This window comes from Chiloscyllium plagiosum, chromosome 21, assembly GCF_004010195.1.
Source record: "Chiloscyllium plagiosum isolate BGI_BamShark_2017 chromosome 21, ASM401019v2, whole genome shotgun sequence".
Classification (NCBI taxonomy): Eukaryota; Metazoa; Chordata; class Chondrichthyes; order Orectolobiformes; family Hemiscylliidae; genus Chiloscyllium; species Chiloscyllium plagiosum.
The window spans coordinates 42,435,634-42,452,591 of record NC_057730.1 but is presented as its reverse complement, the minus strand read 5'-3'; the positions used below and the strand labels follow the sequence as shown (position 1 = coordinate 42,452,591).

At 41.9% G+C, this 16,958-nt stretch overlaps 1 protein-coding gene across 4 annotated transcripts in view; it reads right to left on the bottom strand.

Moving 5' to 3' along the window:
- Positions 1-16,958, bottom strand: part of sdk1a (sidekick cell adhesion molecule 1a) — an 856,101-nt gene that overhangs the window by 337,528 nt on the left and 501,615 nt on the right. For all 4 annotated transcript variants that reach the window (XM_043711901.1, XM_043711903.1, XM_043711902.1 and 1 more), the window contains one exon: positions 6,351-6,462. In XM_043711901.1, coding sequence (XP_043567836.1) covers positions 6,351-6,462 — 112 coding nt within the window. The remainder of the gene's footprint in view (positions 1-6,350; positions 6,463-16,958) is intronic.

Below are 16,958 nucleotides of genomic sequence, written 5' to 3'. Positions count from 1 at the left end.
CGCCCACACCTCCTCCCTCACCTCCATCCAAGGCCCTAAAGGAGTCTTCCACATCCATCAAAGTTTTACCTGCACATCCACTAATACCATTTATTGTATCCATTGCTCCCGATGCGGTCTCCTCTACATTGGGGAGACTGGACGCCTCCTAGCAGAGCGCTTTAGGGAACATCTCCGGGACACCCACACCAATCAACCATACCGCCCTGTGGCCCAACATTTCAACTCCCCTCCGACTCTGCCGAGGACGTGGACGTCCTGGGCCTCCTTCACCGCCTCTCCCTCACCACCAGACGCCTGCAGGAAGAACGCCTCATCTTCCGCCTCAGAACACTTCAACCCCAGGGCATTAATGTGGACTTCAACAGTTACCTCATTTCCCCTTCCCCCACCTCACCCTAGACCATAGTTCAGAATCCTATGCCTGAAGAAAAAGTCCTACTTTGTCCAACATCTCCCTATAACTCAGACCATTGAATCCTGGCATCCTTGTAAATTTCTTCTGCATTCTTGCCAGTTTAATAACATCTTTGCTGTCGCAAGATGACCAAAACTGAACACAATACTCCAAGTGTGATGTCACCAACATCCTGAACAACTGCAACATAACTTCCCAACTTCTATATTCAATGACCTGATTGATGAAGGTCAGTGTGCCAAGAGCCTTTTCATTGCTCTGTTTACCTGTGTCTCCACTTTCAGAGAACCATGCACCTGAACTCCAAGGTCACTCTGTTCCACTACACTCTTTAAGGCTCTATCATCCACAATGAAACTCCTAACTTGATTTGACTTCCGAAAATCAAGACCTCACAATTATCTACATTAAAATCTATTTGTCATTTCTCGGCCCTCTTCCCCAGCTGATCAAGGTCCTGCTGCATTTTCTGATAACCTTCCTCACTGTCCACAATATTGCCTATCTGCAAACTTACTAATCATACCCTGTACATTCTCATCCAAAACATTGATATAGGTAACAAACAGTAATGGGCCCAGCACCGACCCGAGACACTCCACAAGTCATAGGCCTCCAGTCCAACAAGCATCCTTCCACTATTACCCTCTGCTTCCTACCATCAAGCCAATTGTGTATCCAATTTGCCAGCTCCTCCTGGATTCCATACAATCTAACCTTCCAGAGCAGCCTACCATGTGGAATCTTATCAAAGGCCTTACTGAAATCCTCTGAAATCCTACTGCCCTGCCCTCGTCAACCTTTCTGATCACTTGATCAAAGAATATGGGCGGCACAGTGGCTCACTGGTTAACACTGCTGCCTCACAGCACCAGGGTCCCAGGTTCAATTCCAGCCTTGGGTGACTGTGTGGAGTTTGCACATTCTCCCTGCGTCTGCGTGAGTTTCCTCCGGGTGCTCTGGTTTCCTCCCACAGTCCAAAGATGTGCCAATCAGGTGAATTGGCCATACTAAATTGCCCTTAGGGTTAGATGCATTAGTCAGAGGAAAATGGGTTTGGGTGGGTTACTCTTCAGTGGGTCGGTGCGGACTGGTTGGGCCAAAGGGCCTGTTTCCACACTGTAAGGGATCAAATCTGTAATCTGAATCTAATCTGTAAGAAAACTCTATCAAATTTGTGAGGCATCACCTCCCATGTACAAAGCCGTGCTGACTGCTCCTAATCAAACCCTGTCTTTCCAAATGCATGTATATCTTATCTCGGAATTTTCTCAAATAACTTACCTACCACGGATGTTAGGCTTACTGGTCAATAGTTTCCAGGATTTCTTTTGCAGCCCTTCTTGAATAAGGGCACAACATTTGCTCCCCTCTTCTGGGACCTCACCCATGGCTAACAATGATGCAGAAATATCAGCCAGGGCCCCCACAATTACTTCACTAGCCTCTTGCAATGTTCTTGGATATTTCTCGTCAGGACCAGGAGACTTATCCACCGTCATACATTCTAATACACCCAAAAACTCCTCTACTGTGATATGGGCTGTCCCCAAGATATCACCACTAACTTCCCCAAGTTCCCAACTCTTCATGTCTTTCTCCATGGTAAACACAGAGGAGAAATATTCATTGAGGACGTTGCCCAACTCCTGCGATTCTACACATAATGTCCATTTTGGTCCTTGACAGGTCCTATCCTTTCTCTAGTTATTCTTTTCCTTCAGTATACTTAAAGAACTTCTTTGGGGGGATCCAAGATGGCAGCGACCCAGTAAGACTGAGTCTATAGTGCTCCTCCCAAGACTAGGGCACAGTGGGTCACCTACCCCCTACCAAGCTTACCAAATCATTTATAAATCATTTATAATAGTGTAAACTTGTAAAAATGTTAAAAATGTTAAATTTCTAATAAAAATATCTATAAAAAAAAAGAACTTCTTTGGTTTCAAAGAGATTTTTTCAAGTATATCTAATCTTCTTAGCCAAGGCTATCTCGTGCCCTTTTTCGTCCTCCTGATTTTCTTCAGTCAACGCTTGCACCTCCTAAATACCTCAAAGGATTCCCTTGATCCCAGCTGCCTGTACCTGAGCCAGGCTTTTTCCTTTATCTGGTCAAAGCCTCAATATCTCTGGTTATCCAGGATTTCCTATTCCTGCCAACCTTGCCCTTCACCCTCACAGGAACACACAGACGTTGAACTCTCGCTAACTTACTTTTAAAGGCCTCCCACTTACTGGAGGTCCCTTTGCCTGCAAACAAACTACTCCAATCAACCCTTGCAAGTTCCTGTCTAATTCCATCAAAATTCACCTTGCCCCAATTTAGAACTTGAACCTGTGGACCAGTTTTATCCCTCTCCATAACTATTTTAGTAGAACTATGGTCACTGCTCCCAATGTGCTCCTCCACTGTCACCTCAGTCACCTGTCCTACCCTATTTCCCAAAAGTAAGTCGCGTTTTGCCCCTTCTCAAGTAGGACCCTCTATATACTGCTTGAGGAAACACTCCTGAATGGACTTCCCAATTCTACGCCATCTAAGCCCTTAAACTAAGGCAGTCCCAGTCTATGTTAGGAAAATTAAAATCCCCTACTATGACAATCCTATTGATCCTGCAAGTGTCCCCAATCTCCCTGCATGTTTTTCTTCTAATTTCTGCTGACTATCTGGGGACTTTTGTACAACCCAAGAATGTTACCATCCCCTTTTAATTTCTTAGCTCCACCCACAAAACCTCATTAGATGATCCTTCAGTTATTTCATCTAAGACTACTGCTGTGATACTCGCCTTAATCAAAAATGCAACTCCACCTCCGCTGTTTCCACCACCTCTGTCTCACCTCAAGCACCAGTACCCTGGCACATTAAGCTGACAGTCCTGTCCTCCCCTCGCCATGTTTCTGTAATAGTTATAATATCCCAGTTCCATGTACCTTTCCACGCCCTGAGTTCATCAGCCTTACCTGTCAGCCCTCTTGCATCAAAATAGTTGCAATTTAATCCAGCAGGCATTCCTTGTTCCCAGTCATGTTCCAGCCTGGCCTGTCTCTTCACTTTACTATTTCTGATTACTGTATCTTCTTCAAGCCTCACACTTGCCTCCCTATTGGTGACAATCCCATTCCCTTGCTAATCTAGTTTAAACCCTCCCTCATAGCACTAGCAAACCTGGCTACCAAGGTATTGGACCCCTTCCAGTTCAGATGCAACCCGTCCCTCTTGAACAGATCATCTCTGTCATGGAAAAGATCCCAATGATCTAAAAATCTGAATCCCTACCCCCTGCACCAATTGTTTAGCCACACATTCATCTACCATATCCTCCTGTTCTTACCTTCACTAGCACGTGGCACCGGAGGTAATCTGGAAATTACCATTGATGAGGTTCTGGTTTTTAACTGATTTCCTAGCTCTCTAAAATCACTCGCAGGATCTCTACTTATTTCTACCGGTCATTTGTGCCAAGATCTACACTGACTTCTGACTGCTCACCCTTCCCCTTGAGAACGTTCTGCAGCTGCTCTGAGACATTCTGGACTCTAGCACTTGGGAGGCAACACACTAACCTGGATTCCTGTTTTCGGCCACAGAACCTCCTGTCTGCCCCCTAACAATCGAGTCTCCTATCACTAAGGTCCTGTTTACCTTTACCCTTTCCTACTCAGTCTATAAACTTTCAATTTCATTTGATGAAACAATTGAGAAAGGTTAAATAACTTCAAGATTCAGAAAGGGGCATTTATTGTTCTCTTTCTGGGTGGTCTCCATGCCTTACTACATCATGGCTTAAGACAAAGCCTCATTGGTCTTTGATACTACTGCTCAAGAATCAATATCAGGAAGCATATAGGGATCCTGAAGAAAGTCCGAAGATAATTCATCTCGGATAATGAGAAGTATTATGATGCAAGACTGGGTAGACTTGGGTTATGATCTTTGGAAAAGTTCTGAGTATTTTGAAATAATGAAGAAAACTGACAGGGTAGATAGTGAATGGTTGTGGCATTTATAATATGAGGTGTTGTCCAGATGTGCATTATTTTCAGTCAGATTTCAATCTGCTATCCCTCCCCAATCATTCTCCTGGACCAAGTATCATTGCATCTGCTAAATGCTGTCATTAAAGAAAATTCTGGCAGTGCTACAGTGGCACTGTCATTTGAGAAAGAGACAAAAATAGGTCCCGAGACTCTATTGATCAGAGGGCCAATTAATCCAAGGTTATAGAATACTGCCCAGTGGAACGAATCAGTGTTGATTATTGAGAAGCCCCCCCTAAAAGGGGATTGGCAGAGGCTTCTGCCCCTTTGCTGGTGACGACTGGCACTTGCCTCCTGGCTATTCTGCAGCATGGTTGATCCTAAAAAATTACCATGGGTTGCATTTGTATTTATGCTGGAGTCACCAGTTGTTACCCAGTAGAAAGGAACCTAAATCAGGATAGAGATACAACAGCTGATTGGACAAAGCTATTTTCTTTTCACAGATTCCTGCCTAATTTGCAGCATTTGACAGCTCGGTCAATTTGACTGGAGAATCTAGATGTAACTCAGATGAGCATTACAACAAAAGTCTTTATCTCATAATTGTAAATGCATAGCTTTGACCCCAACAGTCTCTGGAACATGGCTGAGCAAATATGTTGGCCTAAAAGTATGTATATTTCCAAGCTAAATCATTATGTCTATACTTACATTGTCACACTTTAAGTACTCCCTTTTACTCAAGGTTATATTATGGTATTTCTATTGGCAAGAGGGTGAAATTACAGTATGATAGGCTTATACAAGCAAATGTCATAATAAATGCAGGTATAATAATTTATAATTAACAGCTGGCGTAAAGTTTTTGAAAGAAACAAAGGATTTTATAAAATACTATTCTTTGGTGATCACTCATGACAATAATCGTAAATTCAAGAAAATAATGACTCTAATCCTCTGTCTGTGGCTCTCTTTCTCATTCTCTTCGGTCTCTCTTCCCTTAAAATCATAGCTTCCTTCTCTGTGTTGTTTCTCTGATGAGTAAGTGATGTTGGACTGTATGGAGATGTCTGGGGGATTAAAGGAGCAACCAAACACTGCAGGCTGCATTTAAGGTGGGAGCAAAAAATGAGACAAAATTGTGTCACTCGGCTGGTACTATTACCACAACAAACATCGACCCAGTTCTTATATTTATCTACCTCCTTTAACCTGTCACCATTCCTTCAGCTTTTTATCATGTTACTACTCCTTAAAGTAGTTCATTTTTGCTTTGGGGTGCTGGTGGTGCAATGTCACTGGACCAGTAATCCAGAACCTCCGGCTAATTTTTGGGGACATGGGTTTGAACCTCATATGGCAGATGGCAAAATCTGAATTCAAAAATGTTCTGGAATAAGAAGTTAGCCTAATAAACATTACCACTAATTTCATAACAATATTTTTTTTTAAAATCCATCTGGTTCACTAATGTACTTTTGGAAATAAACCTGCTGTTCTTACCTGTTCTTGGCCTATATGTGACTCCAGACCCACAATAATGTGATTGATTATTAACAGCCCTGTAGGCAATTAGGGATGGGTAATAAATGCCAAAATCCCATGAGGAAATAAATGCAGCAATAATCTTTCTACATGAGTTTCTATGTGTGTATCTCTCTTGTTCTAAATATATATTCCTTTCTCTGGAGCTGAGGACTAAATTAGAATCTCAATATTAGAAACGATTACCTTTGACCCTAACAAAGGATTGCTCAAAAATTTATTTTTAAAAAATTCTGTTGACATCAAATTAAGATTGACTGCCTCTCTTCCACCGTCAGCTTAGAAAATTTTCTGACATTCACAAGAAATACAGAATATCCAAGTTGTATAATCAGTACATAGCTACATTTCTTTTTATAGACCAGCATTCTCCAATAAAGACCTTGCTGTTTCTTCTACTCACCTTGCATTGGCAACACATTCCAGAGTAACTTCACTTGTGCCAGCTACTATACTCGTGTTTTTTGGAGGAACAACAATTGTGGGTGCCACAGGGTCTGCTGGATCCTCAGTATCTGTACAGAGAAGAAAGAAAGTTACGAGCAGAAGTCAAAAGACAAAGGAGTTTTTTTAAAAAATCCAATTCTGTAGCAGAAATTTTAGATTTTCTCCCGACTTCATTAAATGGACAACTGAATGGCTCAGTTATGTTTCATCTTGCACTTACTAAGCTTTCAGGTTGTTTCAAAAACCTATACTTCAAACTTTGGCACAAATGTACATTGTTTCTAATATTTCTGTGTGACCCTCATTGTCCACAATAGGAAAATCTTTACCAATAATGCAACATTTAACATAAAGTTTTAGGTATAAAGGAAACATTACATAATTCATCAAACCTGAAATCCCAACAATGCAAATTGAATTTACACATCACATGTCCATGTCCTGTAGGCAGATCCATTATGCCATTAGGGAGGGAATTCCAGGGTTTTGACCTCGTAACATGAAGGAATTGTGAGATATTTCCAAATCAGCATGGTGATTGCTTTGGAGGAGAACTTGGAGGTGGTAGTTCCCATGAATCTGCTGTGCTTGTCCTTCCAGAGCGAAGTGATCATGCATTTTGAAGGTCCTGTCTCAGGATCTTTGGCAAGTTTCTGCAGTACTTCTTATATATAGTACACACTGCTGCTACTGAGCATTAATGGTGGAGGGGGGTGGATGTTTGTGGATATGTTGTGCCAGTCAAGTGGGCTTGACTGTGGAGTAGTGTGTATTGTGTCCTTATTTATAGAAGGATGCAAATGTATAGGATACAGATCAAACAGGTTATTGCTGGCCAGCATTTATTGCCAGTCACTAGTTGCCCTTGAGAATGTGATGGGCTGTCTTCTTGAACTGCTGCTGGCCATGTGCTGTAGGCAGACCCATAATACATTTACTCAGCAACACTGAAGGAACAATAACATATTTCCAAGTCAGGATAGCGAGTGGCTTGGAGGGGAACCTGCTAGTGGTGCAGATCATGGGTTTGGAAGGTGCTGTCTAAACATCTTTGGCAAGTTTCTGCAGTGCATCTTGTAGATAGCACACACGTTTGCTACTGAGCGTTGGTAGTGCAGGGTGTGGATATTTCACAAATCAAGCAAGCTGCTTTGTCAGGATAGTGTTAAGCCTCTTGAATGTTCTTGGAGCTACACCCATCAGCTAACTGGGGATTATTCCATCACACCCCCGACTTGTGGAAGGTTTGAGGAGTCAGGAACTAAGTTACTTGCCACAGTATTCTTAGCCTTTTACCTGCTCTTGTAGCCACTGTCTTTATTTGGTGAGTCCAGTTGAGTTTTTGGTCAATGTGATCCACAGGACGTTGACAGTGGTTGATTCAATGATGGCAATACCATTGAAAGTCAAGGGGCAGTGGTTATATTGTCTCTTACTGGAGATGGTAATTGCCTGTGGCATGAATGTTACTTGCCACTTGTCAACCTAAACCTGCATACTGTCCAGGTCTTGAACATTGACTACTTAAGTATCTGACGAGTTGCAAATGGTGCTGAACATTGTGCAGTCATTGGTGAACATCCCCACTTCTGACCTAATGACGAAGAGAAGATCATTGATGAAACAACTGAAAATTGTTGGGCCTAGGACATTGCCCTGAGGAACTCCTGCAGAGATGTCCCAGAGTTGACATGACTGACTACCACAACCATAACCTTCTTCCTATGGGATAGGTATGAATCCCCCTAATTCTTATTGATTCTCATTTTGCCAAGGCTCTTTTTTTTAAAAAAATCTATTTTTTCAATAAAATTATAAGTTTTTTACAAAATTACAAAACCAGTACAAAATAGTGGAACAACTTTATAATATAATAACAACAACAGGAAACAAACAACTACTCTACTCCACAAACTACCGAAACACGAAAAAACCCCAGAAAAAAACCTCTACAAAAACTACAATTCAATAAATAACCAAGGAAAAAGAAAAAAGATAAATAAACAAACAAAATAAAATTAACCAAGTTCTAACAAGGTAACTTAAATTATATGTAATTAAATTACTACACTCAGCGCAATCCCACCGAAGCTCCCACAATTGGGAGCAATAGTAAGCAGACCCATACTTATTCAGGATTCTTCCCCCCAGGGGCCCTGGGACCGCCAGACACAACCCTCATGGCTGCACAAAAGCCCTGATCAGTAGAGCTGACAAGTCTGCATCAATCGAATTCAAAAAGGGTCGTCATGTTCTGTAAAACAATTCCATTTTCTGGTGCACCATACACATAAGTCCAGGGGGATGTAAACCATAACTAACCTATGGCAGCTCGAAAGTCCTCGGGGATTCTCTGATACCCAGCTCATTAGAATGTTCTTCTCACAGAATGAAAGAATATTAAACAATTTCTTCCCTTGCACATCCAAAGAGGGAGGATTTGTAAGACCCAAAAGTAGGGACACTGGATCCAACTTAACCTCAGTTCCCAAAATCTCTTCCAAAACAGTCACTATGGCATCCTAATACCTGCGAAGCTTGTGGCATGACCACAAGCAATGACTAAGAGTGCTAACCTCCATTTTACACATGAGGCACATTGGGGTCACTCATGTCTTAAATTTCGCAAGCCATTCCGGTGCCAAGTGAGCCTTATGAAGTACCTTCAATTGAATAGCCTGGGTTCTATTGCAAATCGAGATCTTCGTAACATTTTTCCAGATATCACCCCACATCTCTGACAAGATTTCCACCCCCAATTCTTGAGTCCAGGTTCTGCACAGCTGCTCAATGTTCTTCAAAACATTACTTCCTAACAAGTGATAAAGAGTACTAACCGAGAGGGTGCCCATGGACTGGAGCACTATCTTCTCCATATCCGACTTGTAGGGATTAATCATCAATGTCGTCTTTTTTTGTATGAGGTCTCTAACCTGCAAGTACTGAAAGAGATCTCTCCTAGTAGCTCAAATTTCTGACTCAGCTGCTCGAAGGACATCATGACCTTTCTGTCAAATAGATCCCCCAAACTGGACATTCCTCTGGATGCCCAGAACTTAAAGCCAGAGTCCATCGATGCCAGCTGGAATCCCAACATTTCCACTATGGGAGTGAAAGGGCAAGATTTTGTAAATTGCCCTCGCCCTGCCGCATCATTGTCCATGTTTAAACTGTGCTTAGGAGAATCAGGTTTCCACAGTGGTCCATAACAATTCCCATCTTGTCCATAAACAACAAATTAATCAGTGGGCATTTTGTCTGGGAGGCCCCAGATTGATCGCGCGTCCTGACAGGTCCATTCAGCCACATATGATAGTAAAGAGCTCAACTGGTATTTCTTTAAGTCTGGAAAATCTAAACCCCGCCTCACCTGCGGAAGCTGCAATTCATCCAGCTTAATAAGAGGCCGCTATGAGGCCAGATAAAAAATCCAAGCCAACTGTAAAACCAGCATAGTGTTTGCCTTGGCAGCATCAAAGGGAGCATTGGCATGGGATATAATAAGCAAGGCAGAAAATTCATTTTAACCAGACCTATTCTGCCCAACCAAGCTATCAGAAGATCTTCCCAGTGCCGAAGGTTCTGCCTTATCTTCTCTAACAACTGCACATAGTTGGCTTTATATAATTGATTGAAAACTGAGGTGATAAAAATATCTAAATACAGAAAACTTCCCTGTGACCACCGGGAAGGGAAACGCGTTCCATCTCCAAATTTGGATACACCAGTAAGGCCCCCCTCGGGCATGGCCTCCGATTTCATTAAATTGATTTTATACCCTGACAACCAAATAGATTAATCACTTGTATTAAGCACGGCACAGATGTCATTGGATCAGTTGAAAAGAGAAGGATGTCATCTGCATGGAGGTTGATATTATGCCTGCCTGACCCTACCTCCAGGACAGTTATATTGGGATCCGTCCAGATGGTTTCTACCAGCTGCTCGATCACCAATGTAAATAATAGTGATAAGAGAGGGCACCCTTGATGACAGCCTCTGCCGACACTAAAACTATCTGACTTTATACCATTACTGAGAACTGCTGCTTTTGGATCACTATACAACACTGCCACCCATTTGGCAAAAAAACCCTCCACAACCAAACCATTCCGACATAAGAGAGGTACGACTCCACTCAATCAAATGCTTTCCCTGCATCCAGGGAGACTACCAAACCCGGGATCAATCTTTGCTGGCATATTTGGACCATATTTAGTACTCTTTTAATATTGTTGGTAGACCTAAGACCCTTAATAAAACCTCTCTGCTGCTACTTTACAATAAAAGGCAATACTCTGTCCAGCACTTTCAACAGGATTTTAAAATCCACGTTCAGTAACGATATGGGCCTGCACGAAGTGCAATCGTCTGGGGCCTCTCCTTTCTTACGAATAAGAGAAGTATTTGCTTCTCTCAAAGAAGATGGGAGGCAGTCCTGACTGAGTAATTGTATATATCCAATAGCGGCCCGGTCAGCTTGTCTATAAACTCCTCATAAAACTCACTTTGAAAGCTGTCTGGACTGGACACTTTCCCACTCTGGAGCAGCCTCACCACCTCCTGAATTTCCTGAATTGTCAGGGGGGCATTCAGAAAGGACGCCTGCTCTGAGGTTACACCCGGAACCATACTCAAATAATCTCTGTTTCGCAAAAGAGATTTCTTTCCTTGCTGTCTGGGTGAGTGCAGCATTCAAAGTAGCCCTAGGGGCTATAATCCACTGCAATTTAATTACAGATAGTCTGTCAAAGTATGCTAACTCAGCTGCCTTTAGGTGAGCCTCAAGCAAATGTTGCTGTTCTCCCCTCTGTCCCTTCTGGGTCGCAGAATAAGAAATAATCAAACCCTGCGCATAGGCCTTGGCAGTCTTCCACAGCACCGATGGATTTCTGGCCATATCTAAATTAATATCCCAAAATATTTTAACTCCCACAAAAATTACTCTATAAACTTGCTATCTTTCAGGAGGAAAGGGTCCATACGCCATTGCCAGGAGTCCATCCAGCTACCACCGGCCTTGACCTCCATGTATATTCTCGCATGATCAAAAATGGCTAGGTTTCCTTTTCTGCAAGAGAGCACCAAGTTGATGGGACAAAAAAAATGTCAATTCTAGTATAGCATTCACGCAGATTAGGAAAAAAGGTAAAATGCCTACCTTTGGGGTGAATACATCTCCACATGTCCACCAACCCCAACTCCCTGTTCAGGTCCACCAACTGCCTGGACTGCGGGGACATATCCGCAAGACCCCTAGGCATCCTGTCCACTTCAGGGTCAATAATACAATTAAAATCTCTCCCTATATTTGTATGTCGCACCTCAAGGACCATCAATCTAGAAAGCGCATCTGTTAAGAATTTAAGGGGATGTGCCGGGGGGGGGAGCAATATACATTCAGAATCCCATATTCCTCTCCATCCTGCACTCATCCTTAATTTGGCCTAGTATTTGAAACAGGAGGTTCTTCCGGATGAGAATAGCAACTCCTCTACTTTTCAAATTAAAGGATGAGGAAAATACCTGGCCGAATCCTCCCTATTGCAACTTCAAATGTTCCTTATCGGTTAAATGTGTTTCTTTCAACTAGGCTACATCGACCCTCTCTTTTCTAAAGTTTGACAGTATCTTTTTTCTCTTAATTGGTGAATGACTCCCCCTAACATTCCAAGTGCACCATTTAAACAAATGGCAAGCCATCATCATCCAAAACAGTCCGTGACCCCTCGGGAGGAAGAATCCCACTCACAGCATGCAGAGTGAAAACAAAAAACAGTTTGTACAAGTTTAAAAATGCAACTTCCAAAACCACCGAATCAAAACTTCTAACAGCTACTTCTACAACATACCAACATATAACATAAATGAAAGGAAACTTTCCCCCTTGTCCACAGGGAGCGCTCATATCACCCATTAGCCCCACTATGACTCCTTCTAGCTAAAGCCATGCCCCCGCCCCAAACAACACAAAGTAAGAAAAATAAAACCAACATCTTATAACAAGAAGGTTAAACGTGGGCACTCAACGTGTCCCCTCCATACAGTAGCCCGAGGCACTCCTGGTAGAACAAAAAAGAATATATAACTTCTCTGCAAGGTTTGTAGCTCAGGTTGAGGTTTAGAGTGTAGGTTTGCTCGCTGAGCTGTAGGTTTGATATCCAGACGTTTCATTACCTGGCTAGGTAACATCATCAGTGGCGACCTCCAAGTGAAGCGAACCTGTTGTCTCCTGCTTTCTATTTATATCTTTCTCCTGGATGGGGTTCCTGGGGTTTGTGGTAATGTTAGGAACCCCATCCAGGAGAAAGATATAAATAGAAATCAGGAGACAACAGCTTCGCTTCACTTGGAGGTCGCCACTGATGATGTTACCTAGCCAGGTAATGAAACGTCTGGATATCAAACCTACAGCTCAGCGAGCAAACCTACACCCTAACCTCTCCCCACTGCCCCACTCCCTGACCCCCATCCCAAATCAGAGAAGAACAACAAAAGGAAATAAGAAAAGAAAACCCAGGAAAACAAAGGATGATGGGAAGGGAGAGACAAGCGAGAAGAGAGGATAAAAAGGGAAATAATTATGACCCCTAAATATATTTTAAAAAGACCACTCCCCCAACAACTAGATAAACCAGACAAATTATAGGGAAAAAACAAAATAAACATAACTGTCCATATTGTTCAAGCCAGTCAGTCTATTTTAAAGTATCCAACAAGTCCTTTGCCTTTTCCGGTGAGTCAAAATTGAACATGGACCCTCTGTGACTGAACCGCAGTATCACCAGATATATAATGCAATACTGGATATTCAAGTCCCTCAACCTCCTTTTTACATCATCAAAGGCGTTCCTCTTACGAATCATGGCCGGAGAGAAGTTCTGGAAAAGCATAATTCATGTTCCTTTACATATCAGAGCCTGAGGATCTTCCCCAGTGCTCTAGAGGCTCCCAGCATCATTTGTTTGTCTCTGTAGTGCTGGAGTCACACTAGGACCAGACAGGGGCGCTGGTCCAATCTGGGCTTGTGCACTGCAACCCGGTAAGCCCGCTCAACCCACACCCGACCTACTTCAACTTCCAGTCTCAGAAACTGTTGGAGCCATTGCTCCAAGAAGCTGACAAGCTGGCCTTCTTCCTCCCGTTCAGGAAGCCACACCAAACGGATATTCTTCCGATGACCTTGGTGTTCGAGACACTGCCCGAGATGTTGGATCTCCTGGTCATGCCTCTGCAACATGACCGAGATCAAATCAAGCCTGGACAAGGTCTCCTTCATCGACGAATCGATCTTCTCTCTGAGTTTCACGAACTCCAAGATCAAGCTCTACTCCATAGGCGAGTCCCCTGGGGCGGTCGCAGGAGCTGACCCTGCGGCCACAGGTGTGTTCATTGTTGCAGGGGGAGTCCCTGCCTGATGCAATCCGCGTGCTCCCTTCCATTTGGTCATTTTCTTAACAATTTCCAACTAATATTAGATAGTTCTAGGGTTAGAAAATGGTTATTTCCAGCACATTAAGTCTGGATTCTGGTGCAGAGCTCAGCATAGCAGACCTACTAGGTCGTCGTCACCTTGAATCCCTCACCAAGGCTCCTTGATGTCATACCGGGTCAAATGCAGCTTTAGTGTCAAAGGCCGTCACTCTCACCTCACCTCTGGAATTCAGCTTTTTTGTCCATGTTTGAGCCCAGATTGTAATAAGGTTAGGACCTGAATGGCCCTGGCGTAACCCAAACTGGATAACGCGTAGGTTGTTGTTAAGCAAGTGCCGAGTGATAGCACTGTCAATGACACCTTCCATCACTTTACTGATGATCAAACAAAGACTGACAGGATGATAAATTGACTGGTTTGTATTTGTTCTGCTTTTTTGTGTGCAGGACATACCCGGTCAACTTTCCACATTGTTAGGCAGATGTCAGTGTTTGATTTATCCTGGATGGAATCAAACCTCTTCTGTGTTGTTGGAACTGCTGCTGGAGAATATTTCATCATACTTCTAATGTGCCTTACAGATGATTGAATAGGTTTCTGGAGTCAGGAGGTGAGTCACTGTAGAATGCCAAATCTTCTCATCCAATTTGTTTAACTTAATGGAAAAAAATAGATTTAGAAAGTTTTTGCAGTGTGTTTCTGTTTCTGATGAAAATGATCTCATGACTTGGGATGGCACTGACTCTAAAGAAAACAACTATGAAGAATGTAGATGAGAAATTTGGTTTGGGGAAGGATGTTATCAACTTCATAGGCTATGCTCTAGTCATGAATCGGACTGATGAGGGAGCAGTACTTGCAATAATGTTTTGTCTTGCACATGCATTTATTTATATATGTACAATATGGAGTGAGTTTCTGCCTTGCTAATCCTTAAATTTCTATTTTTATATTAATACGAGCAGTAGTATTAATGCTTCCCCCAGTAGTGGTTGTATAGAACTGTTCATTTGTTAAATTATTTAATTATATTTTTAGTTTTGTTCATTTTTGCTGCTTTTCCTGCATACTCAACATTATACCTTCTGCCTGAACCCTTTCCTCATGTAAATAAAGTAAACCTCTATATCCTTTGATTCTTAAGTATCTTCAGACTATCAGGTCATACCAAATCACTCCTCCAATTCTTGAGATATCAAGTCAGTACGACAGTTGCATTTTTCATGCAGTGTATTACCAAATTGGATTCTCACAACTTGGGTTTTGTTTGCTCTTACGTACGTTTGTCATTAAAAATAGCCATAATAGTTCTGGCCTGTACTGTAGAATTAGTGAAATTTCTATTCTCATTTAAATTACAGCTTACCAGAGTATTTCACGGTATAGTTTGAGCTTTTCCAGAGTATTTTACAGTATAGTTTGAGCTTTTCCATTGGATCAACTTGGTTTATTTCCCAGGCATCAGTGAAGTGTGAATGTGGTTTGAGAATAGTACATTCAATTCTGGTCTCCTTGACGTAGAAAAGATGTTGCAAAAATTGAAAGGGTTCAGAAAAGATTTACAAGGATGTTGCCAGGGTTTGAGGCTGAAAAGGCTGGGCTATATACCGTGGAGAGGTTTGTAAAATCATGAGGGGTATGGATAGGGTAAACAGTCAAGGACCAGTTACCTGGACTTTAAGGTCCTTGAGGGCAGCTAGGTTTATAAAAAAGGCAAAATCTACAAGGTCCCATTGACTGAAAAAGAAGCTTTGTCATCCAGTAAGTAGGTATTAAAAATAGTATTATGGTAGCGATTGAAAAGTAGTCTGAGAGCTTATAGATGTTATGACTCTGGTTACATTTTCTTTTCTAGCAATTGTGTCCAATCTCAAAAACAAAATAGAATGAATATGACAAAATCCTTGGTGATGACTTGTCAAGGAAAACACTTGGTGATAGATAATTGGTAGAAGTGTCAACAAGATAGGGGAGTCCAAAACTAGAGGCCATAGGTTTAAAGTGAGAAGGGAAAGATTGAAAAGGGAGTTAAGGGGCAACGTTTTCACACAAAGGGTGGTGCACGTATGGAATGAGCTGCCAGAGGAAGTGGTGGAAGCCAGTACAACTATTATATTTAAAAGGCATCGAGATGAGTAAATGAATAAGAAGTCTTTAGGGATATGGATCAAATGCTGGCAAATGGGACTAGGTTAATTTAGGATTTCTGGTCAGCATGGAAGAGTTAGACCAAAGGGTCTGTTTCTGTGCCGTGCAACTCTATGTTTTGTGGATGCAGTACTTAAGTGGGTATTCAGATGAGCTTATAGTCAGTAATGGGTGGCAGTAGATTTGGCAAGATGTTATCCTTTAAATATTAAGGGTAACTTTATAATCTCATCAAAAAGCAAAAATTAAATATGATCCTTGTGACACTCCACTAGTTACGTTTTTCTAATCTTTTTTCATCTTTTCACTTAGTCAATTCTCTATTTTAGATTTCATAGTTATATATGATAAATTATTGTACGAGTAAAATAAATGGACCGATAACAATTGTGATAAAAAAAAGTTCACAGTATACATCTGCACATTTTCATGGGAATAGCACTGATTGAAATTAAAAAGTACTCTGGAATATGTCATTTCAATTCAGTTACAGCATTAGCCTGGAACTGTGCCGTGTACCAATTATGGGGATTCACAAAAGTTTGTTTTTATGGGGAAGGAGTGCGTTGAGATAAGTAATTTAAATTGATTTTATAAGCCCTAGTGCATGAAGTGTCCACTGCAAGTCAGTGTCTCATAAATCAAAACAATTGTATTTTTTCCATGTTGTAATAAGGTATGGTTTTGTTTTTATCAAGCTGCAAATTCTTCTGTTCAGTGTTTGGAAAGGTGAGAATGCAGCCAATTAAACTTGTCCACAAACAAAGAGCATTGCGGCCAATTCCTGCTGGAATGACCACAGAAGTTTTCTGCAAGGACAATAAATAGACTTTGTATGATCTAATTAAAAACCTTTTAAAGTCTTCCAACATAGAAACCATTTGGAGCCTGGAGGTCACTGCTGATAGTAAGTGGCTAAGTGACAAACAGCTCTCAATCTTTATGATACTGTTCACAAAACATGTTCTGGACCAAAAACAG